Source organism: Emys orbicularis, chromosome 3 (genome assembly GCF_028017835.1).
Source record: "Emys orbicularis isolate rEmyOrb1 chromosome 3, rEmyOrb1.hap1, whole genome shotgun sequence".
Classification (NCBI taxonomy): Eukaryota; Metazoa; Chordata; order Testudines; family Emydidae; genus Emys; species Emys orbicularis.
The window spans coordinates 159973954-159999180 of NC_088685.1; the positions used below are offsets into that span (position 1 = coordinate 159973954).

The 25227-nt window shown below is 42.5% G+C and overlaps 1 protein-coding gene across 1 annotated transcript in view; it reads right to left on the bottom strand.

Annotated features, from left to right (window-relative positions):
• Positions 1-25227, bottom strand: part of ENAH (ENAH actin regulator) — a 183342-nt gene that overhangs the window by 65744 nt on the left and 92371 nt on the right. Inside the window, exon 3 of the mRNA XM_065401940.1 lies at positions 18077-18254. Within this exon, the coding sequence (XP_065258012.1) occupies positions 18077-18254 (178 nt within the window). The remainder of the gene's footprint in view (positions 1-18076; positions 18255-25227) is intronic.

Genomic DNA, 25227 nt, shown 5'->3' on the forward strand with positions numbered 1-25227 from the left:
AAATAAAGGTGATAGGCTTTCTTAACCATAGTGGTTATACTGCGCTTTTGTGGTGCAAAAGTCACTTCACCACAAACATAGCAGAAGTTATCTGCACTGTTCACACAAGTACGAGGCATCTCTGCTCACTTTGGCTAAACAGAAATGTGTCCCTTTGCAAAATCAAACACTGACAAATAAGAGAGCACGACACTGTATGATTTCTAGAACTGATATAGGGCAATTTGTTCAGCAGAGTGATGTAAGCTTCGTTATGATTGCATCATCCATGACTTCTAGGAAGAACATGATGCAATTCATATCACGTATGACGCAATACCAGCTTCAGATTGCATCATTCATTGTTTTGCCTAAAAAGCAAGTACTGTCCAAACCCAGTCATAGATTTATTCATAGATCCAGTCAAAGATGTATTTTAGTCATTTCTGGTTTAAATTGAGATCCCTTCCCTTTATAACTCACTTATCCTCCGCCATTCCCAAGTCAAGGGTCATATATACTGACCCAATAGCATATCTTGAAAACTAGAGCCAATCAACAATTTTAAGCATCATTTTTGTTCTCAGTGACCCAGAATTAGTAAAGTTTGACTACATTTATTTCAGAAGCATTTTGGCTGTAGAGCAGTGTAATTGTTTCTAATCACTCCCCTATCACGGAGGTTAGGGGGTTTAGTCCCAGGGTTCCCCCCACTCAGGCCAAGCCCTTCCTTCTGAGGTCCCCGCTGGTTTTCAGCCCCCCCCCCTTTCCTCCACCTAGGACTCCCCAGGGGTTTGGCTGTCCGACCTTCCAGGGTTGGGGTCGGGTGCTTGCTTCGAAGGGACCTTCCTTGGGTAGTTGGGTCAATTCCCTGGCTGTCATGCGTCTTTCTACCAGCGTGATCATCTCATCATAGGTGGATGGATCGTTCTGGCCTACCCATTTGCGGAGATCTGGTGGCAGTCCTCGCATGTAATGGTCCATGACCAGGGTTTCCAAAATCTCCTCCGGGCTGCACACCTCGGGCTGTAACCACTTCCGTGTGAGGTGTATGAGGTCAAATAGCTGGGACCTCGGGGGTTTGTTCTCCTGGTACTTCCGCTCCATGAACCTCTGGGCCCGTACCGCTGCCGTCACCCCTGATCGTGCTAGGATCTCTGCCTTCAGTCGGGTATAGTCAGTGGAGTCCGTGGCAGGCAAGTCAAAGTAGGCCTTCTGGGCCTCTCCGCACAAAAAAGGGGCGAGAATGCTGGCCCACTGCTCCTGAGGCCATGTCTCACGCTGAGCAGTCCTTTCGAATGAGAGGAGATATACCTCTACGTCATCTTCTGACGTCATCTTTGGCAGACAACCAGTGGCCCTCAGGGTTCGCGTCCCATCTGACCCCCGGGTCTGGGTGGTGAGGAACTTTAGCTGGTCCACTACCTCTTGCAAGAGGGCACGATCTTGGGTTGCCTGGCCCATTAATAATTGATTGGTTTCTTGCTGTAGCCGCATAGACTCCTGTTGCGCCTTTGCCTGAACCCGGGTGGCCTCCTGCTGGGCTGCAGTGGCTTGTACCAGAGCTCTTACCACCTCCTCCATTGTGATACAAAGCAAACCAAAAAAAAAAAAAAAAAAAAAAAAAAAAAAAAAAAAAAAACACAAATCCAAAACCCCAGTGCACTTTTTTTTTTTTTTTTAACTTTTTTCTTCTGTCACGCTGTGAATGATGATCCCACTCCTAACACCAGTTGTGACAAAGTTCTGTCCTTGACTCCGTGGGTCCTGCGTTTCCTGACGGATTTTTGCTAGCCTCAGAGGCTCACTGTGACCCTCCACATAGCCCTTCTCTCTCTAGAGGCAAGGGTCACAGTCTACTGAGCCATTTTCATCATAAGCCAGCAAGGGAGGTGAGGAGAAACAACCCTCCCTCACACAGTCTCTGTTGTCTCCCAGTATCAGTGATTAATCGGGGAGGGAGGGGGGCGGGAGGAGCCCAGGCCCGCCCTCTACTCCGGGCTCCAGCCCAGGGATCCTAAACTTAGCAGCTATGAAAGCTGACTTTTTGGAAATAGGGCATGTACAATTCCCTGGGCTACTTCCCCACAGCAGCCCCCACTCAATATCTTCTTCACAATTACCTCAGGGCCTCCTTCCTTGCACCTGATATGGATTCGTACTACTTCGTTCCTCCAACAGCACAGCTCCCTCCTATAGCTCCTGACACCCACCCCGTACTGACTAACTGAGAGGCTTTTAACTAGTTCTAGCCAGTCCTTAATTGGCTTCAGATGTCCCAATCAATCTAGCTGTCTCTCCTGCCTTCTAGAAGGATCTTAATTGGCCCCAGGTGTCTTGATTAACCTGGAGCAACTGCCATTTGGTTACCATGGTACCAGGGATTTGTTTAGCCTGGGGCTAACATACCCGTTCCTCACTACTTTACTGTAGCCATCTGGCTTTGCCCCATCACAGTACATTGTCACTAGAACTGGAATTCATCTGCGTGCTCTGCAAATGTCGAAAGACGACAAATACAAGTCAGTAAAGCCGTCAATGTTTGTCGCATCAGTAGGTTGGTGTACTCGCTTCATGAACCGCCCTGGTCTCTGTCTTCGTCACCGAACAAAGCGCAAAAATTGCCTAGAGATCTGGAAGAAACAATCGAATCTTTCCAAAGGTTTATTATAAATATCGAAAGTAATATGCATTTGAACTGTCACAAATAGGAAATATGGACGAAACACCAATGACATTCGATCTCCCGAGCAACAGAACGGTAACCGGTGTTGGTGAAAAATAAGTTTTAATTAAAACCACTGGCCATGAAAAAATCCATTTTACGGTGGTTTTATCATGTTTGGCAAATGGATCAAAGCTCCCTCCTGTTATTTTTAAAAGAAAAACCTTGCCTAAAAACATGAAATTTCCTGCTGGTGTCATTGTACGTGCACACGAAAAGGGATGGATGGATGAAAGTGGGACTATTGAATGGTTGGGGAAAGTGTGGAATAAGAGACCAGGAGCACTTTTCAAGAAACCTGCTATGCTCGTTTGGGACATGTTCAGGGCACACAAGACGGATGAAAAATGAAAAATGTGGCCAAAAATATGAAAACTACTTTGGCTGTAATACCTGGAGGCTTAACTTCAGTTCTACAACCGCTTGGTGTCTGCCTGAACAAACCCTTTAAAGACAGGCTACGCAAAACGTGGTCTGAACGGATGTGCTCAGGCATGGCAAAGTTGACAAAAGGCAGGAATCTTATGAAGCCCGAAATCAATCTGGTCGCCCAGTGGATCAAGGACGCGTGGGTGTCCATTCCCTCGGAAATGGTAGAAAAATCATTTAGGAAATGCTGTATCAGCAATGCACTCAACTGGTCAGAAAATGACACAACAGAGGCTGATGATGAGAAGGAATCTGACTTTGAAGACGACACTGCCGACATCTACGATAACAATGCAGGTGCAGCTGTGACTGAAGCCGAGTTTAATGAACTGTTTGGTGAATCAGACTGATTCAGACTTAGAAGGATTTTAAGACTTTTTAAAGTCTCATATTGTTCTAAGTTACTTGTTTTAAATATCCATTTACTGATTTTAAATACTGACTGTAATTTTGAAGGTGAATACATATTTGTTCAGTTATTATAACAACAACAGGTTTTTCGTTAGATTACATTAAAATAATTCTAGCAAAACTTTTGAGTGTTTCTTGTGATACCAGCTTTTAAAATATAGCAGGGGTCGTCAAACTTTGGCTCCCGGCCCGTCAGGGTAAGCCGCTGGTGGGTTGGGGCGTTTTGTTTACTTGGAGCGTCTGCAGGCAAGGAGCCCCTCAGCTCCCAGTGTCCGTGGTTTGCTGTTCCCAGCCAATGGGAGCTGCGGGAACTTCATTAAATATATTACTTTTTCACTGGGGAAAACATACAATAGTTAAGTGACTTGTCTCACCACCTAACCAGAAAGAGAGGAAAATGGTTGAAACAAACTCAGACCTGTTTGCAACCCTTTGGAGTTTATGAACCCATGCCAAAACTATGCAGCCTCAGAGATAAAGAAGGCATTAACAGGTGACAAAACCACCCAATAATCCATTTATCAACCCCACTCAGAACTGCCAAATCTTCCCTTTATGGCTTCTCCCTGCCTTTAAAAATCAATTTCCTGCTAGTCATGTGCAAAGTATTACACTTCAGAAGAGAAAAATAAATTTCAGAATTACAAAATGGGAAATAACTGACTAGCTGGTAGTACGGCTGAAAAGGATCTCGGGGTAATATTGGATCACACAGTGCATAAGAATCAACAATGTGATGTAGGGACAGAAAAGGCAAATATCATACTGGGGTGGGTTAACAGGAGTGTTGTGTATAAACCACAGGAGGTAATTTCCCCAATCTACTTGGCACTGGTAAGGCCTCAGCTAAAGGACAGTGTCCAATTTTGGGCACCACACTTTAAGACAGATGTGGACAAACTGGAGAGGGTCCAGAGGAGGGGAAGGATGAAAGGATTAGAACACCAGACCTATGAGGAAAGGTTAAAAAATGGGCATGTTTAGTCTTGAAAAAAGAAGACCAAGGGGGGACCTGCTAACAGTCTTCAAACATGTTAAAGACTGTTACAAAGAGGACAGTGATCAATTGTTTTCCATGTCCACTGAAGATAGGACAAGTAGTAATTGGCTTAATCTGCATCAAGGGAGATTTAGGTGAGATATTACAAAAAACTTTTTAACTACACCTCTACCCCGATATAACGCGACCCGATATAACATGAATTCGGATATAACACGGATATAACTCCGGGGAGGCGGGGCTGCGCACTCCGGCGGATCAAAGCAAGTTCGATATAACCTATCGAACTTCACCTATAACGCAGTAAGATTTTTTGGCTCCCGAGGACAGCGTTATATCGGGGTAGAGGTGTATAAGTATCGTTGAATATAGGAATAGGCTTCCAAAGAAGGTTGTGGAATTCCTGTCACTAGAGGTTTTTAAGAACAGGTTAGACAAACACCTGTCAGGGATGGTCTACATATATTTGGTCCTGCGCCAGTGAGGGGCTGGACTGATGACCTCTCAAGGTCCCTTTCAGCCATACATGTCTATGCTTTTATAGTCATCATCCATTTTATCCATACCAGCCAAATCTCTAGTTTTACTTCAGCCATCACTTTGTTCTTTCTATCTATCTTTAGAGACTGACAAGGGTGTTCATCTTTTATACTCACAGCAAACTTGCTCTACAAAAGGGGTGCACAATATCTTATAGCAAATCAAATCTGGGTTTTCAGTTAAGGGTTTGGGAAGGTATAGTGTAACAAGAATCCAATAAACATAATTATCCAATAAAGAATAATTGGACCAAACACCCCTAAATTGGAGTATAGATTGATTATAATAATTATCTATACCAGTGGTCCCCAACCTTTTCCGTGGGGCGGGCGCCGGACAACTAGCCGCCGAGGACCATGGCTGCTGGACAAGCAGCTGGTGAAATGCCGCCATGAAGCGGCAACGTCAAGAGGCATCGCCGCCGAAATGCCACCGTGAAGCAGCTTCATCAAGAGGCGGCATTTCAGCAATAGCGCTTCTTGACGTTGCAGCTTCTCGGTGGCTGCTTTTCTGGCGGCCAGTAGGCGGGCGCACATGGATGCCCCAGTGGGCGCCATGGTGCCCGAGGGCACCGTGTTGGGGACCCCTGATCTATACTAACATCAGAAACAAAGCTATGCTTGCGTAGAGGAAAAATCTCTCTTCGAAAGTATCAAAGTTAATTGTATCAATACTATGATAAAATTATTGTATTTTACTTTAATTCTATCAGAGTTTTTAAATATGAACGCTATTATCTGCTTAAAAGACAACTGTCCATCTTTACCTACAGTACTAAGAAATGTGACAGTGTGTTAAAAATAAAGTTGGCATAACATCTCTAAGGTTGTGCATAAAATTGTAAATGCACCACTCAGTTTAAAAAAAAATTGCTTTAAGACAGTTGCAACTTGTATTAGCTTTACTAAAGATCAATACCTAGCATCAACAGAATTAAAATTAAGTAGTTTAACAAAGTTTACATACATTAAACTCTTTTATCCTCAAAATGAAAGATACATCCATGGTTTCTAAGTTAGGCCAATTGTAAAGTTTTAAGGAAATTCTTTGAATCTTACTCCCAGACTTTCACTCAATGTTTTTATGCAATACATTATTGGAATTTAGGATGCTAGAGGCAAATAGAACCCTGCTAAACACTTAGTGATCCCCAAAACTGTATTACAAATAAAGATAAAGGTAATACTTCTTTCAATAATGTTATATGCAATAGGATTATAAAGGAATAGCAATACACCATCAGACAAAGACTAATTACAAAGTTCCTGTTATTAAAATACATATTTTAGGTTCAATGTTTTGACAGATTCAAAGGGTAATCTTTCCAACTAATCCAAGTTGTTTTGTATTTAATTTGCTTGTGGAAACTCAGTTTCGCTAAAAGAACAGCTATTACTATAGAATCTAACATAAAAAATTGAAGTCTAATAATCTTATACATTTATCCTCCTTTTCTCCTTTAATCAGTTTTACATTTAAACAAGAGAAAAAAAAACTTACTAGCAAAAATGGAGATATTATCCCATTTCTGACAACACAGATACTGCCATATCCCATTACTATTCTGACAAGGAGAGACGACAATGCCCTCCAGAGAACTGTCAGAATGCAAGTAAACCACCATTATTGCAACTCAGCAGAATCAGCTTTTCCCCCCAATACACATTTTATAGATTCATAATGCAATCTGAAGTTTAGAATTCTTGAAGAGCATTTTTGAAGGGTTTCCCCCCATCTTTAGCAGGATCTTAATTTCATTCTGGTAGCTTACTTTCACACATTCTAATAAGGCTGTTTGAGTTCTTACTGCAGTTTGCACTTCCCGAAGATACTAAATTATTCATTCCATGATATGCACAATGCTAATAGCACTCCCCCTAACAGCACTGATTCTGTTAACTCTATCTTTGCTGCTTAAAAACTAAAGCACTGCAAATTAACATACATTCTCAGCTTTAAGAGTATTATGTATTTTGTAATATTTGACTAATAAAAATGAACTATGACTAGTCTGTCTTCAAGCCTTAGTTTAGTAATCAGTAGTAATAACGTAATTTCAGAGAAAGATTTAACCCTCAACCTGAATATTATTTGTTAGTTTTCAGATGAAACTAGTATAGCTTTTCCCTTTTCCAATGTGTATTTGTTGTCTCCCCCTCCCCCTTTTGCAATTTAAGTAAGAGATGCCTAGGATTAACTAAGATTGTTAGGGGAGTTTGGTTCTTTTAAATTGTCCTTATACCCATCTTTATATCCAGAAAACCATACACTCATTAAAAAAAACCCCACAAGAAACAAACTGATGGTTAGAAAAAAAATGATGCCAATCAAACCCAGAGGATTCTTACATAATCACAATTATTGGGAAATGGAAGCAACTACATGGAACCACCTATGCAACTACTACAGACACCATCTTATAAGCATCTTCTCTCTCTGCCCTCATCTCCTTTCACTACTAATTCAAAGTCCCCTCTAGATACAAGTCACACATATACATTTATTCTTCTCATAGAATCATAGAATATCAGGGTTGAAAGGGACCTCAGGAGGTCATCTAGTCCAACCCCCTGCTCAAAGCAGGACCAATCCCCAGACAGATTTTTACCCCAGTTCCCTAAATGGCACCCTCAAGGATTGAACTCACAACCCTGGGTTTAGCAGGCCAATGCTCAAACCACTGAGCTAGCCCAAGTGAGTGGTTTAAGAATCATGCTCATTCTTAAACCACTCACTTGGGCTAGCATTTCTTGAGACCCTAAAATAGATACTCCACAATAGCATTTGTTGTTCCTTCCCAGTTCAGATAAAATGTTTTTTGAGGACTATCACAGGTGAATAGATTGTGGTCAATATTGGACACCTCATACTATGTTATTGGTTTTTTTTAAAACAGGAATATTATACTGACAACCCTGAAGGGAAAAAAAGCAAAGACATGTATGCATACCATTACACGTGCCTTGCCCTATTTACAGCTATTCTCTTAAAAGATTGAATATTGTAAGTGAAGGCTCTCAAATGATTCTCCTCATAGCTTCGCTCCCTTAGCATTTTCATTTCAGTCACTTTTGGACTGCCAAATTGAACTTTTCAGGAAGCAGACATCAGGAACTTTCCTTATATGTACTGTGTGAAACAAATTCCCTTCCTTACATCTACAGTATGCAAATCTTCACAAAAAGTACTATTGTCTTTGCTATAGGTGATTTTTCTTGTAATCACCAATACCAATTTAAAAATACAATCCTGGAAGATTAACAACTTAAAATCAGACATTCCTTTCAACTGAACTCTGGATAACAGTGCTAGATATCTTTTAGCTGATTAAGGGTCCTGATGCCTTCTGACCCTCTTAGATTTATGACTACCCACTGTTTCATTAAATCTTTCAAAGCTTCCTAATATTAATAACATTAAATATTAAATTATTAAGTATAAAAGGAGTTAAACTTCAAACTGAAGATTTTTGGGACAAAATCAAATTTTTAACATTTACAGTGATCCAGATTATCTCTGAAGAATACCAACACAATTAAGTAATATCAGTTAATCAGGTTATGAATAATTCTACAATTTGTCTGAAGAATATGCCAAGCATAACTGTCATGCCAAAAGAAAATATGTTAGTGTGTTTTCCACAATGCAAGAAGAGGTTCACTAACATATGATCAAACCAATTGCAACTACACTGGCAGTCAAATTTCATTATTTTTCTTCTATATTTTCTTAGCCTGTATAGTAAGCAATTCTTGCAGGTATAAATAGGATTCTCCTATTCAATTTGAAGAATGTGAAGGATTTTAATATTGTTACACATAGATCTAGGTAAAGAAACTTTAGAAAGATCATTGCAGGTAAAATATATCCTCTTGAAAATTAATATTTTTAATATAGATTTCTCAAATTTGTTTCACCTATCACTATTCCATCTGGGGTTAAATACATTGTAACTATTTTAATATATAGTAGACAACTCAAAAGGACCAAAAAATTAGATCAACCTACCCAATAAGGAAACTGCTCCTAAACACTAAAATTCCCAGTGTAACATATATTCTTAAAAATTTGTACATACTACTTTTTTAAAAAAAGGATTGAGATTTGCTTTTATAAAAAGCTATTTAAGTTTGGGGCAGTTTCAGCACATTTCCTAGCAACAGAAGTGCTGATGACATTTGAGCTGCTGAGCCAGTGATTCGTCCAGGTGAAAAAACTTCCATGATGAACAAGTAGTAGAAAAAGGGATAGAGAAAAGCCCTGCACTTTAAAGCTGATGTTATCTAGTTCAGATAAATAGCTTTAACATATGTACATCAAAAGAGGTTTTTGTTTTTTGGTATGGAAAAAGAAGGGAAACTTAACTATGAGCTCCATAAAACAAGCTGGATGATGAGACATCCTGGTTTTCATATTAAGTTAGCAGGCTGGTTAAACATCCTTGCCTGATGATCAAATGCCCAGGTCCCTTTCCTTTGCCACTGCTAATGTAAAGTGCATCTTGAACCGAAATGTATTAGAGTTTGGGCACACCTTTAATTGAGGTTGTATACCTTTAGTTGGGTCAGGTTTATGATGTAAAAATATGGTTGGGCGCTCAGCTGCTACTAGGAAACCAGGCAGCAGCAACAGCAATGTCAGGTTTTTATCATCCACAGACAGCTAGGGGGTTGCAACCATTCCTTTCAGATTAGGACCTTGCAACTACCATCCATGCCCTTGTCGCTTCAAGATTAGACAAATGCAATGACATTTATACAGAGCTGCACCTTAAAAAGCATTCAGAAACAGAAGCAGAGGCAGAATGCAGCACTCTGCTTGGTAAGTAGAGTACCTCACCATGATTATATTCAATCCATGTTTCATGTGCTGCACGGGCTGCCTATGGGTTTGTGTGTGATTTTTAAGGTGGTTTTGACATGTAGAGGTCAAAATGGTTGAGCATCTATGTACCGGAATGCCTTTACCCATGTCATGCCATCACAGTTGAAAGCAGCAGAAATACTAGACGTGAAGTCCCACTGAAGGGACTGGTGGCAGGGCATTCTCTAGGAGAGCTTTATGGCTTTGGAATTTACTCACTTTGTCCAAAGTAGTCCAAATCCAATGACCTACAGGAACACTGCAAAAGCTCATCTTTCCATCCTCTCTTTTCTTCCCCCCACCCTCCCAGCATTTGGGGAAATGGTTAGGGGGCAGCAGGAAGGGGAAGATTAATTGAGTTGTTTGGTTTGTTGGTAGTAGGTTGTGCTGACTGTATGGCTGTGCTTTAGTTATATTTGGTTATTTTTTCTTGTTTGTTCTTTTAAAGTTCTGCCAGGAGTCCCTTGAGAATACAGATAGGCACTCTTTATTTAGACTTGTATGAACTAAAAAAGAAATCAATTGTTCAGAACAGACTAATGTACGATGTATGTGTGCAGCAGACTGCTAGAACTTCTGCTACAAAAAAAGTAGCAAGAGTATACTTGTGTGTATCTGGATATACTTTATACTAAATAGTACAAGTCCCATCAAATTTAAGTAACCTGCACACATGGACCATTATAAATATTTCAGTTAAATGAAAAACTGGATATGTTGGCTGTAATTGTTAAGGCATGAGAGCACTGCTGAATCTCATGCAACCTCATTGCATATGTCATTTCAGTCTTGATGGCAGCTTAGTTCTGATGAAGAGGTGATTATTAAAGTTGGGTAATGTCAGAATAAGGAAAATGACAAATTGTTCAATGACAGCTAAGAAAGAAAAAAGTGCAGAAATACACCGAACCCTCGCTAGAACGCGGGATTTGGGATCCATGCACGGTATCCCGTTAATCCAGGGACCGCGTTATAGCGGAGACTGAGTTAAAATGAATTGCGATTAAAGTAATTAAATTTTGGATCCATGGCTGCGACCGTGTTATATGCGAATTCATGCTATATAGACGTGCGTTCTAGCGAGGGTCCGATGTAGGATTCCATTTTACCTACTGTGGTTCTTATATTATGCCAGGGACTCATACTATGGTGATCGATACCAGTATAAAACTGTAAGATAGAGGGGTCCAGAATAACATGGCTGCCTGAAGCCTGAGCTCTGAGGGGGGATATCAAATTTATCTGCTTCCATCAACCCTCAAAACCTACTAAACTCCCCCAAAACCAGCAGATTTGAAGAAGATGGATTCTCCAAAAAATCCAAATATTTAAAAAAGAGATACCTCAACTAAGAAGAGTGTTACTGGCTCAGAATGTGAAGAGCCTTCTCAAACTCCAAGTGGCAGTCAAATCAGGCAGAAATGCCAAGGCTGAAGAAAATCAAATGGCGGATATTTTTGAGTAGATCTTTGAGTGTAAGGCCATGAAAGAGGATCTGATGCCCAATCTTCTAGCAGTAATGAAGAAAGTTACTGATGTGAAAAGAGTATGTCACTGTGCCAGAAACTGGCCTAAGAGAAACAAGTGAGACACAGTCAGAAGGCACTGATGGAAGACAGACAGACAGAGATGCATCTTAAACTGGATGATATAGAAAACAAAGAGAAGGAAAATTAAGGGAGTAACTGAAAACACTGTTGACTGAAATACAATCTGGTATATAAAAACTTTAATTGCAGAGTCGTTACATCTGAGCTCTCTAGAACAGGTGAAGTTGGAGAGAGCACACAGAGTGCTGCTTCCCCCGCCTGGATCTCATAATAATGGACCCCGAGATCTAATTGTGAAATTTCACAATCTGAATATGAAAAAAGCCAGAGAGCATTCACTGCTCATACTCAGAGGCCGCAAGCTACAATTTTTCCATGACCCCTCTGTCCTAACTTCAAAAAAGAGAAGGGAGCTGGGGGGAAATTACAACAGAACTCAGGATGGCAGATATCCACTACAGATGTGAATTCCTATTTAAACTCTAATTCAGCTTCCTAAGTCAGTATTATACAGTAAGCAACTTTAAACAAGAAAAAAATACACTCCCAAATACTATCTCAGACATACAGAAGAATATTACAGAAGTAGTAACGAAAGATAAATTGCTGAAAAACTCTTGGCAGACAATGAAACACAGGAAAAGGAAGATAGGAGAAGAAAAGACTCTAGAAACCATACTGGCATTGGAAGAAATGAAGCTGAAAAAGAAACCTCTAATACATGAGGAATAACCTAAATATTAACCAGAAGGAACTTCTTGGGGGTCACCAAGGATGAACAGTAAGTATGTTAATGTTATGGGAAAAAAATGTATGAAGTTTGTTTTAATTGGGGCGATCATAACTCTGCTGGTAGGTTCTAAAACAGAGGAAAATATATTACAATAAGAGGGGATTTGGAGGGATGTCCCAGGGATAGTGGAGATTGGAGAAAAAAGAGAGGGTATGGGGAGGAGTTTTTAGGGGTTCTTTGTAAATGATCCCCATGTAAATCAGATGATCAGATGGCAATCTATCCCTAAGAACATATGTTAAGGTCCCACAGATGGAGAATGTACCTCCTTTGGATTGCAAGAGAAGCAGTGCAAGTGTTCATAGGACAAGTACAGGGGTTTCAGGTTCCACAAAACACAATCATTTTGGAACTGATTTATATGCTATGTTGGTATTTTACTTATGGATTTAAAGTAAGGGGAGAGGAGAGGGAACCAGGGAGGTCGGGGAGATTATTACAAGAAATAGATAGGGAAGCTTACAAACAGAAACCAAGCCATATTCAGACACACGATCATGAATGCAACATAATAAGAAACGAGAGAGACTAACCATGCAAGGGTTTGTGCCAAACAACTAAAGAACAGTAAGTTTTTCAATAAGCTAAATAGAGACAAGGTGGGTGAGGTAATATCTTTTATTGGACCAGCTTCTGATGGCAAGAGAGACAAGCTTTTGAGCTTACACACAGCTCTTCTTCTTCTTCAGTCATGGGAAAGCTACTCAAAGTGTCACAGCTAAAAACAAGGTGGAACAGATTGTTCAGCATAAGTAGATAACATATTGTAAGAGGTTGTTCAAGGTGAAGTTGCCAGTTAACACCTTTGCAGGTGTTAACCCCACCTTGCAAGGTTATAGAAACTGGGCTCCACCCTGAGTATCTACATAATTAAACAGCCCCTTAGCATGAGCCAGCTGGCACAGGCGCACCGCAGGTGTCTCATTGTAGTGTAGACATGCCCTCTGAGTAGCTTTTCCAGATCTTCATAGAATCATAGAATATCAGGGTTGGAAGGGACCTAGTCCAACCCCCTGTTCAAAGCAGGGCAAATTCCCAGTTAGTTTTTTTTTTTTTTTAAACCCAGTTCCGTAAATGGCCCCTTCAAGGATTGAACTCACAACCCTGGGTTTAGCAGGCCAATGCTCAAACCACTGAGCTATCCCTCCCCTCTGAAGAAGAGCTCTGTGTAAACTCAAAAGCTTATCTTTTTCACCAACAGAATTTGGTCCAATAAAAGATATTACCTCACCCATTTTGTCTCTCTAATATCCTGGGAACAACACAGCTACAACCCCACTGCAAACAATATGCTAGATAGTTTTTCTCAATGGCTCTTCCTTATAAAAGTAACCTCTCTGAATGTCAAAGAGCTAAACAATGTCATTAAAAGGAATAGCGCCTGGAAGAACTTAAAAAACCCACTCTCAGATTATTCCACTCATTTTCAGGAAGGTCAAAGAATGGACATGAAAGGTAATTTGTTTCAGCAGACTTTTTTGCTTCAGCTAAAGAAAAAAACAGGAATGGAAATAATATTTGCTAAACATGCACCTTTTCCATTAAAGATCAATTTAAGGATAAGCAGGGATGGTTTATCTTGTTGGAGGGTGCAACTGCAGGGTTATTAATAACAGTGGGCTCAGTGTATGCTCCCAATCAAAAGCAAAACCCCCTTTTTTAAGGACTTCTTTAAAATACTGCAGCACTTTGTGGGAAAAATGGTTACTAACCTTTCATAACTGTTTTTCCAAGATGTGTTGCTCATGTCCATTTCGTGCTAGGTGTGTGCGTGCCACGTGTAGAGTTTTTTCCCCTCAGTGGTATCTGTAGGGCCAGCTCTAGCACCCTCTGGAGTCACACTCTTGGTGCTGTTGCTAGGCTGAACAGGAACACCGCAAACTAGTAGTGTGTCTGACCAACCACAAACCACAGGAATCTCCTGTGGCTGGGAAATATCCAAATATGAAAGTACGCATCCTTCAGGTCGAAGGCAACATACCAGTCTCCAAGGAGGGAATGATGAAGGCCAGGGAGACCATACGGAACTTCAAACTTTTGAGGTATTTGTTGAGGTCTCGCACATCCACGATGGGGCGTAGGCCCCCTTTGGCCTTCGGAATGAGAAAATACCAGGAGTAAAAACCTTTCCCTCTTTGTTCCACAGGAACTTCCTCTATGGCCCCCAGTAGTAGGAGGGCTTGCACCTCCTGGGCGAGCAGGTGCTCGTGAGAAGGGTCCCTGAAGGAGGACAGGGAAGGGGAGTGGGAAGGAGGGACAGAAAGAAATTGGAGGGTGAACTTTATTGCCACCGTATTGAGAACCCAGTGGTCCGTAGTTATAGCGGTCCAAGCAGGGAGCTAAAGCAACAAATGGTGGGAAAATAAAGGATAAGACAGATCCTGGTTGCAGGCTGGGAGGTCGCCCTACCACTAAAGTATACCAAACTAGTAAGAACTGTTAACTATCCACTAAGTGTAACTATTTACAAAGAAAAAAGTTCAAAGAACCACTGAATGGGAACCACTTGCTAGAGCAAGGGGAGCATTCCAGCACCAACACTGGCAGTAAGAAGGAACTGAAGGAGGAACGGGGCCGGCGGCATCCTTACACCGTGCATATGGGAACCACTTCAGAGGGCACCAGGGCCAGTTCCCTACGGATACCACTGAGGGTAAAAAACTTCTGGCACTGGTGCACGTGGTGAGCACACACACCTACAATAGAATGGACATGAGTAAGCACTTGAAGAAGAATATATGATCATTTGAAGGACTGCTGGAGCAGGTTAAGTTGGTCACAAACTTATTCAACTTATTTCAACATCTAAACAAAATATCTTTTCAATGTGATATGATATGATATATGATATGAGATACTTGCCAAATCAGAATGATGATGAAATAATCATTTTCTCTAAACAGGAAGTCTAGTTTTAGATGCATTAGTCTTATAACCTGGAATCATATTTTATTTGCATATCTTTGTTCAATAGCTATGTAACAGCAAGCAGTATTATGCCTAGACAAATAATTTTTGTTTATGATTTTTCACTATACACCAATATTCTCTAGGTTATCCATTCCTAAAACAATTTTTAAAGCAGTTATAGTCAAAGTAAAATAATATAAAGTTTCATAGCGATTCTCCCAGTGCCTGATCTGAAGCCCATTGATGTTAATGGACTTTGGTTCAGGCCCAGGTTATTTCACATCAAATGTATTCAGTTTGTAAGTTAAAAGATGTTTTTCCTATCTTCTAGCCCAGGAGTCGGCAACCTTCGGCACATGGCCCATCTGGAAGTGGCCACTGCTTCCCGCAGCTCCCATTGACTGGGAACGGCGAACTGCAGACACTGGGAGCTGCGGAGGGGCCGTGCCTGCGAACGGTCAACGCAAACAAAATGTCTCGCGGCCCGCCAGCGGATTACCCTGATGGGCCGCGTGCCGAAGGTTGCCGACCCCTGTTCTAGCCTGACAAACTTCAAAGAGTTAAGCTGTTTTTTTCCCCTCTTACATCACTAGTATCAACAACTTATCCTTGATAGCAAACTATCTGTAGCTACAGTAGCATGTTCATAAGAAGGCTGTTGTAAGGGATTATGCTGCTACCATTCACATTTTAGTAGCAGTATTTAAGTATGCTAGCTGTGTTCAGAGCTAAGTGCAAACTGACTATTTTTATTTAACTGTTAAAATGTAGTGAAATATTTAGGTCAGAATGAATTTAGACTACTTATTCCCGCTTTATTTTCTTATATTTAAATAGGTCACAATCTGACTTTATATTCAACTAAGCTTAAGGAACAAAAGGTATGAAGCTAAAGAATACTATTTACAAAATAAGGAACATGTATACAGGGAAACAGTGTAATAAAAGACACAATCTTCTCTTTAGCATTATGTTTACTACTAAATTCTTTCATTTTTGTGCTCAAGACAATCTGATTCTTCTAGGCCTTACCCTTTTCACACATCAAAAGTTCTATATAATCAAAGTTTCTCTAACAATTTACTTGATGTATGAAGCAGAACATAGTATTTGAAATGCTAGTAGTAGAAAGAAATTGTTTTGGTTGGCTAAATAAGTAAGTGGGTTTCACTTGAAGACACAGGTAATATTTTTTGTTGACTAAAACAAAAATCACTTTTCTGAGTAGCCACATCTTACAAAGGGCAAGCATGCCAAAACTATTCTATTTCAAACTGTTCGCACAGTTTACATGTTGCTGTAATTTCCTTGTCCTTTTCACAAACAAAATATTTGGGTTGAAATAAGAGGTCTCTCCTTAATGGCACAAACAAGTTATGACTCACTACAGAATCAAGGGCAAGTTTGGTGGTGGGGAACAACAATTTTATACATGCATGAGTATCTGGCAGGGAAAATATAAAAAACCCTGGAAAAATAAATTATTACTGTGACTGAGCCTTGAAGAATTATCATGAAAATGTACCATCACATGCAAAACATCTACTTGCTCATTCTCATAAAGAGGAAGCAATTTTACTTGCTTACCAAAAAAATTGCCACAGGTAAACAGCTGAGCAAAATTTTGCATACCAGCTATTTTTCTTTCACTTTTCCCTCTTGCATTTTGAACTTTTTCCATTCTCCCTTCCTGCCAGCATACTGCTAATTAAGGTCACATTGTAACTGAAGACATTAAATATCATCTTCATTCCTCATCCAAATTCCCCCCAATGAAGGTTTAAGGCAAGAATTTTATCTTCTTTATTTTGACTAAGAATTCACACAAAATAATTTGATCAACTATGAAATGTGTAAAGACTATACACTAAAGCAATGTATTTTTGATTTATGATTAGGGCTAAAAAAAGCAGTTCGTTTCATTTAAGTGTCCTACAAACTTTCAATATCTTTTACAAGTTTATAAACTGGGAATACAATCCAAGACTTGCATTTCACTGCCATTTGGAATTTACTGCATAATTTCTGTTTATTACATACAATTGTTAATCTAACCAAATGAAATGAAGAATACCCAAGTGTCTGAAACTGACAAGTAGTACAGATACTTTTCAATAGCATTTCCAACTGTTCTAAATTTGAAATCTTCCTTAAAAATTTTAACAATCTGGCAGGAACTGTTCTCTACACTATTTCAGACAGCACATCTAGGTTCGGCTTAAATTCTAAAGATTCCTTCAGAAAACCTTGCAGATATAGCTCAAGAAGCCAGGATGTTGTTACTCCCTGTTACTAGTGGCTTCTTTAAAAGTGAGAAACTGGAATTAAGACAACAATGTGCCTATTAAGCTTACCAACTTAAAGCACTGGATCCATGGGGGCTAAACTCCCAGGATTGGGGAAGAGAGGTTAGATTTTCTTCATTTGATTTCCCCTTTTCATAATAAATTAAGATCTTATATAACAAAAAAAAGAAATCTGTATAAAATTCACAACATTTTCTCTAGAAAGGAAAATCCTCAAAAACATCTTGAGGAAAGAAAAATTAAGATTTAATATTTAATTTATTTTACACATTTCTACAAGTGATAGATGAACTGCTCTCAGGAATGGTACTTGTGTGAATGATAGTCAAAGCTGAGACATTCACCAGCTGGTAGGAGAGTTTAGGCATATAAATACACAATCAACTGAGGTTTCTGGAGGCCCATCCATACTAAATAAATAGTATCTTCTCTACTAAAAAACCCAGTGTGCATTAAGAATCACAAAACTTGGCACTGAAAGGTCAAGAAATTAAGATTTCAGTTTAAATTTTTCATCTAAATTCTATATTTGAACAATTTCCAGTCAGATAAAAAGTTTAAAAGCCTTACCAGTTTCCTGTGAATTCAACACTTCTAAGGCATGCATCATGGCACTTGCGAAGACATTGGCATCTTCTTTACTGCCAAAGTTAAGACCATACACCTGTCTAGCATCACGCCACTGGTGGAAGGTCTGTGTAGCTTGATTGTACTTCAATCCTTTTGGAATGGCACAATTTATTACCACCTACAATGACAAAGTAAATACTTGTAAGTAAATTTTAAGTCTCAAATATTTACTGTGATTTTTTTCCTAATACAATTGAGCTTTAATTACTTTCCTGTAGCCATTTTTGATTATTTAAATGTTTCATCTGTTTTTAAGAGATACAACAACACTTAGCTACTCATCAGAAGGCCAAGTGAACTTCTCCTTTTAAGCCAAGTCCCAACACTGCCCCAAATCTGTGGTGAAAACCTGGGGGCTGTCAATTTCTGCATAATTTTAAGGTTTAATTTTGTACTTCTTTTAACTATATGAACTTTCTGATGTGAGCCAAGACACCGTTTTCTTTTGGACTTTGAGAAGTATGTACTGTCCCCTTTTCTCTCAGTGGGGTGTTACTTTGCTATCATTAAGCTTCAGAGTTCAGTGTCAAATGCTTTTTCTATGACCATTTCATCAGGAATAACCTTGTAAATTGTGAATGTGTGTGCTTGGATATCAGAAGTTGTTTACAACCCACAATCCAAAAGGCTGTCTCTGAGCTTTAACATGTCTGGTGGAGTGGCTTTCTGTGCATAGCAGGCAGGGAGAAAATTAGAGAGCTCTTGGGGGTGCTAAGTAGATATAGGTAGTTTAACAAGGAGATAAGCTTATTTAAACTCATTTGGCAGGTAATTGCAAGGTTTAACATGGACTCCACTCTAGACAGCTAACCACTCTTTGCCTGCCAAGCAAAGTTGAAAGTTAGATAAGAGTGGTGCTATTTGTGAAGCCTCTGGAGGTACCACTCAAGAGATTAAGAAAAAACAGTGGCTAAAGAAGTGGTCTTCTAATGAGCAGCACTGTACATGAAGTGATCTGTTTAAAGTGTTCCAAATATACTGAGATGGGGGTTGCCTTATATATGGTTCACTACAATGACGAAAAAAGTCTGCATTAAAACACAGCAATTATTTACCGTAGACCATATCAGTTGGCTTACAAATAAAAGCAGTGACCATTCTTATTGATCCTCATATCCCTGTGACCTTCATAATATGTTTTATAATACTTTAGAGAGTATATAAGGAAAAAATGCAACTGCCTCAGACTAAAATCCTACATAAATGTGTATGCAAATATGGTGCAACCCTTGAATTCCTGGCAAGTTACCACCGTGACCCTTTAAACTATCTTGGTGCCCTCCCTGATTTGCTCTGTGGACTGGTGAGGTGTCTGATATAACTTAGATATATCCAGGGGCCAAAGTTATGGCAGTCACCCAGGCTGCTGAGCTGCACAGAATCTCTCCAGCCACGGCTCCAGAAGACCCCTCTAGATCAGGACTTGCAAAGGAGTCTTTAGGCAGCTGTCTTATGGCAATCTTCTGCAGTTCCTGAATAGGGGACAGCCAGATATGGGACTTTTGGGGCAGAGCGGAGACCCCTGGCTGCCCCTATGCGTAGGAGCTGGAGGGGGCACATGCCGCTGCTTCTGGGAGCCACATGGAGCGGCCCCTGACCCTGCTCCCCGGCTGGAGCGCCGGTGCACCGAAGTGGGGCAAGCCCCAGGCCCTGCTCCCCAGGGGGAGCTGGGCGGCCGGATTAAAACGGCTGGCGGTACCCGGGCCGTAGTTTGCCCCCCCTGCTCTACAAGGACGTGTGATGAGACCACGTCTCTAGACTCCATCTTGGGATGTCAGTAATTTTCCACCGACCGGTCTGGGAAGCAAGCTTTGAAACAAAGGATTCCCGCCATATGCAAAAGCTATATAAGGCAGCAAATGACATCATTTGGGGTTCTTCGCTCCCCACAAGACAACCCTGGAAACACCTGAGAAACAAAGACTGAACTGGGGGAAGTGCTGGACACAAGCTACAGAGATTTTTAGCCTGAGAATGAAACACCTGGGGATTCCAAGCTGTAAAGCAAGTACTAAGTGCAGCTTGCCCCTTAAGAATCTGCAGCCTGCTTATATCATCTCTTAGGCCTGGTCTACACTACGAGTTTAGATCAAATTTAGCAGTGTTAAATCGAATTAAGCCTGGACACGTCCACACGACGAAGCCCTTTTTTTCGACTTAAAGGGCCCTTTAAACCGGTTTCTTTACTCCACCTCCGACGAGGGGATTAGCGCTAAAATCGGCCTTTGCGGGTCGGCTTTGGGGTAGTGTGGACGGAATTCGACGTTATTGGCCTCCGGGAGCTATCCCACAGTGCTTCACTGTGACCGCTCTGGACAGCACTCTCAACTCAGATGCACTGACCAGGTAGAAAGGAAAAGCCCCGCGAACTTTTGAATTTCATTTCCTGTTTGCCCAGCGTGGAGAGCACAGGTGACCACGCAGAGCTCATCAGCACAGGTAACCATGATGGAGTCCCAGGATCGCAAAAGAGCTCCAGCATGGACAGAACGGGAGGTACGGGATCTGCTCGCCATATGGGGAGACGAATCAGTGGTAGCTGAACTCCGTAGCAGTAAACGAAATGGCAAAACATTAGAAAAGGTCTCAAAGGCCATGAAGGACAGAGGCCATAACAGGGACGCACAGCAGTGCCGCGTGAAAATTAAGGAGCTACGGCAAGCCTACAAAAGCCAGAGAGGCAAACGGAAGGTCCGGGGCAGAGCCGCAAACATGCCGCTTCTACGCGGAGCAGCATGCCATGCTAGGGGGTGCAGCCACCACTACCCCAACCGTGTGCTTTGACTCCATCAATGGAGAATCACGCAACAGGGAAGCAGGTTCGGGGTACGAGGAAGATGATGATGAAGAAGACAATGAAGATAGCTCACAGCAAGGAAGCGGAGAAACTGGTTTCCCCAACAGCCAGGATATGTTTATCACCCTGGACCTGGAACCAGTAACCCCCGAACTCACCCAAGGCGTGCTCCCAGACCCTGAGGGCAAACAAGGGACCTCTGGTGAGTGTACCTTTGTAAATATTACACATGGTTTAAAAGCGTGTTTAATGATTAATGATTAATTTGCCCTGGCAATCGCTGCCAGTACAGCTACTGGAAAAGTCTGTTAACGTGTATGGGGATGGAGCGGAAATCCTCCAGGGACATCTCCAGAAAGCTCTCCTTCATGTACACCCAAAGCCTTTGCAAAAGGTTTCTGGGGAGGGCTGCCTTATCCCGTCCGCCATGGTAGGACACTTTACCACGCCAGGCCAGTAGCACGTAGTCTGGAATCATTGCATAACAAAGCATGGCAGCGTATGGTCCCGGTGTTTGCTGGCATGCAGACAACATCCATTCCTTATCTCTCTTTGTTATCCTCAGGAGAGTGATATCATTCACGGTCACCTGGTTGAAATGGGGTGATTTTATTAAGGGGACATTCAGAGGTGCCCGTTCCTGCTCGGCTGAACAGAAATGTTCCCCGCTGTTAGCCACGCGGTGGGGGGAGGGGTGAAGTGATCATCCCAGAGAATTGGGTGTGTGGTGGTGGTGGTAGTTGGGTTTGTGCTGCATGTTAACCCGGAAACCGCAGCCCCTCCTTTTACATTGCAAACCCATTTTAAATGGCCAACCCAACGGGTGCTTGGTATGGGAAACTACTGTTTGAAACCATTCCCATATGTTAAGAAGGTTAAAAAAACCAAAAGACTGTGGCTTACCATGGCTGCCTGCAAGCCGAAATCTGTTGCCTGGCACTGCGTGAGTGATCTCTCACACCAAACCGGCAGGCCCTCAATATAAGAGGAAAAATGCGACCTTGTAACGAAAGCACATGTGCTGTGTAATGTGAACAGCAAAATTTAACGTGAAAGAGTGTACCCATTGTTCTCTAAAATGTGTCTTTTTTAACCACCTCTCCCTTCACCACCACCAGCTGCAAATGTTTCTCCTTCACAGAGGCTAGTGAAGATTAGAAGGAGAAAACGGCGGACTCGGGATGATATGTTCTCGGAGCTCCAGATGTCCTCCCATGCTGACAGAGCACAGCAGAATGCGTGGAGGCAGTCAATGTCAGAGTGCAAAAAAGCACAATATGAACGAGAGGAGAGGTGGCGGGCTGAATCGCGGGCTGAAGAGAGCAAGTGGCGGGCTGAAGAGGATCGGTGGCGTCAGCTTGCTGACAGAAGGCAAGAGTCGATGCTCCGGCTGCTGGAGCATCAAACTGATATGCTCCAGCGTATGGTTGAGCTGCAGGAAAGGCAGCAGGAGCAGAGACCGCCGCTACAGCCCCTATGTAACCAACAGCCCTCCTCCCCAAATTCCATAGCCTCCTCACCCAGACGCCCAAGAAAGCGGTGGGGGGGGGCCTCCGGCCACCCAGTCACTCCACCCCACATGATTGCCCAAGCATCAGAAGGCTGGCCTTCAATAAGTGTTAAAGTTTTAAAGTTTTAAACTGCAGTGTGTCCTTTTCCTTCCCTCCTCCCCAACCCCTCCCGGGCTACCTTGGCAGTTATCCCCCTAGTTGTGTGATGAATTAATAAAGAATGCATGAATGTGAAGTAACAATGACTTTATTGCCTCTGCAAGCGGTGCTCGAAGGGGGGAGGGGAGGGTGGTTAGTTTACAGAGAAGTAGAGTGAAGGGGGGGCGGAGGGTTCATCAAGGAGAAACAAACAGAAGTTTCACACCGTAGCCTGGCCAGTCACAAAACTCGTTTTCAAAGCTTCTCTGATGCGCACCGCGCCCTGCTGTACTCTTCTAACCGCCCTGGTGTCTGGCTGCGCGTAATCAGAGGCCAGGCAATTTGCCTCAACCTCCCACCCCGCCATAAATGTCTCCCCCTTACTCTCACAGATATTGTGGAGCGCACAGCAAGCAGCAATAACAATTGGAATATTGGCTTCGCTGAGGTCTATCTGAGTTAGTAAACTGCGCCAGCGCGCTTTTAAATGTCCAAATGCACATTCCACCACCATTCGGCACTTGCTCAGCCTATAGTTGAACAGGTCCTGACTACTGTCCAGGCTGCCTGTGTACAGCTTCACGAGCCAAAGCATTAAGGGGTAGGCTGGGTCCCCAAGGATAATGATAGGCATTTCAACATCCCCAACGGTTATTTTCTGGTCCGGGAAGAAAGTCCCTTCCTCCAGCTTTTGAAACAGACCAGAGTTCCTGAAGACGCGAGCATCATGTACCTTTTCCGGCCATCCCACGTTGATGTTAGTGAAACGTCCCTTGTGATCCACCAGGGCTTGCAGCAGCACTGAAAAGTACCCCTTGCGGTTTATGTACTCGGTGGCTTGGTGCTCCGGTGACGAGATAGGGATATGGGTTCCGTCTATCGCCCCACCACAGTTTGAGAATCCCATTGCAGCAAAGCCATCCACTATGACCTGCACGTTTCCCAGAGTCACTACCCTTGATATCAGCAGGTCTTTGGATCACAGCAGCCCCCACAGTAGATTTACCCACTCCAAATTGATTCCCGACTGACCGGTAGCTGTCTGGCGTTGCAAGCTTCCACAGGGCTATCGCCACTCGCTTCTCAACTGTGAGGGCTGCTCTCATCCTGGTATTCTGGCGCTTCAGGGCAGGGGAAAGCAAGTCACAAAGTTCCAAGAAAGTGCCCTTACGCATGTGAAAGTTTCGCAGCCACTGGGCATCGTCCCACACCTGCAACACGATGCGGTCCCACCAGTCTGTGCTTGTTTGCCGGGCCCAGAATCGGCGTTCCACGCCATGAACCTGCCCCAGTAACACCATAATTTGCACATTGCTGGGGCCTGTACTTTGTGAGAGGTCTATGTCCATGTCAATTTCCTCATCACTCTCGTCGCCGCGCTGCAATCACCTCCTTGCCTGGTTTTGCTTTGGCATGTTCTGGCTCTGTATATACTCCAGGACAATGCGCGTGGTGTTCATAGTGCTCATAATTGCCACGGTGATCTGAGCGGGCTCCATGATCCCAGTGCTATGGCATCTGGGCTGAAAAAAGGCGCGAAACTATTGTCTGACGGAGGGAGGGAGGGAGGGGCAAGTGACGACATGGCTTACAGGGAATTAAAATCAACAAAGGTGGCTGTGCATCAGGGAGAAACACAAACAACTGGCACACAGAATGGCCCCCCAAAGATTGAACTCAAAACCCTGGGTTTAGCAGGCCGTTGATTTCACGGAGGGAGGGGGAAGCAAATGAATACAGAACAAATCTGGTCCATCTATTTTTTAGATCTTAAGCTGGCAGCAGACGGTGCAGCATGACTGATAGCCATCGGCATCTTCTGGGTGCTTGGCAGAAAATGCTGTATTACGACTGCTAGCCATCATCGTCAAGACGGTTCAATAGGACTGCCGGCAGGACTGAGTCTCCAGGAGACAAAACGTGTCTGCCCAGGTGCCTCTGACCGAACTCACTGAGGAATATGACGATGATGGATATCAATCGTAATACACCATCCACTGCCAAAAGGCAAGGAGCTGCTGCTGTATAGCAATGCAGCCCCACGTCTGCCAGCACCCAGATAGCCGATGACGGCTACCAGTCATACTGCACCGTCTACTGCCAAAAGGCAATTAGCTGCTGCTGTGTAGCAATGCAGTACCACGTCTGCCGGCACCCAGATGACATATGGTGATGGTGAGCTGAGCTGGCTCCATGCTTGCCGTGGTATGTTGTCTGCACAGGTAACCCAGGTAAAAAGGCGCGAATCGATGGTCTGCCGTTGCTCTGACGGAGGGGCCTGAAAACATGTACCCAGAACCCCCCGCGATACTGTTTTTGCATCATCAGGCATTGGGATCTCAACCCAGAATTCCAATGGGCGGCGGAGACTGCGGGAACTGTGGGATAGCTACCCACAGTGCAACGCTCCAGAAGTCGACGCTAGCCTCGGTACTGTGGACGCGGTCCGCCGACTTAATGCACTTAGAGCATTTTATGTGGGGACACACACAATCAACTGTATAAAACCGATTTCTATAAAACCGGCTTCTATAAATTCGACCTAATTTCGTAGTGTAGACATACCCTTAAGGTGAGAATCTGCTATTCATATCCAATCTATTTAGTATATTATGTTTACCTAGCAAATAAACAAAAAATGCAAA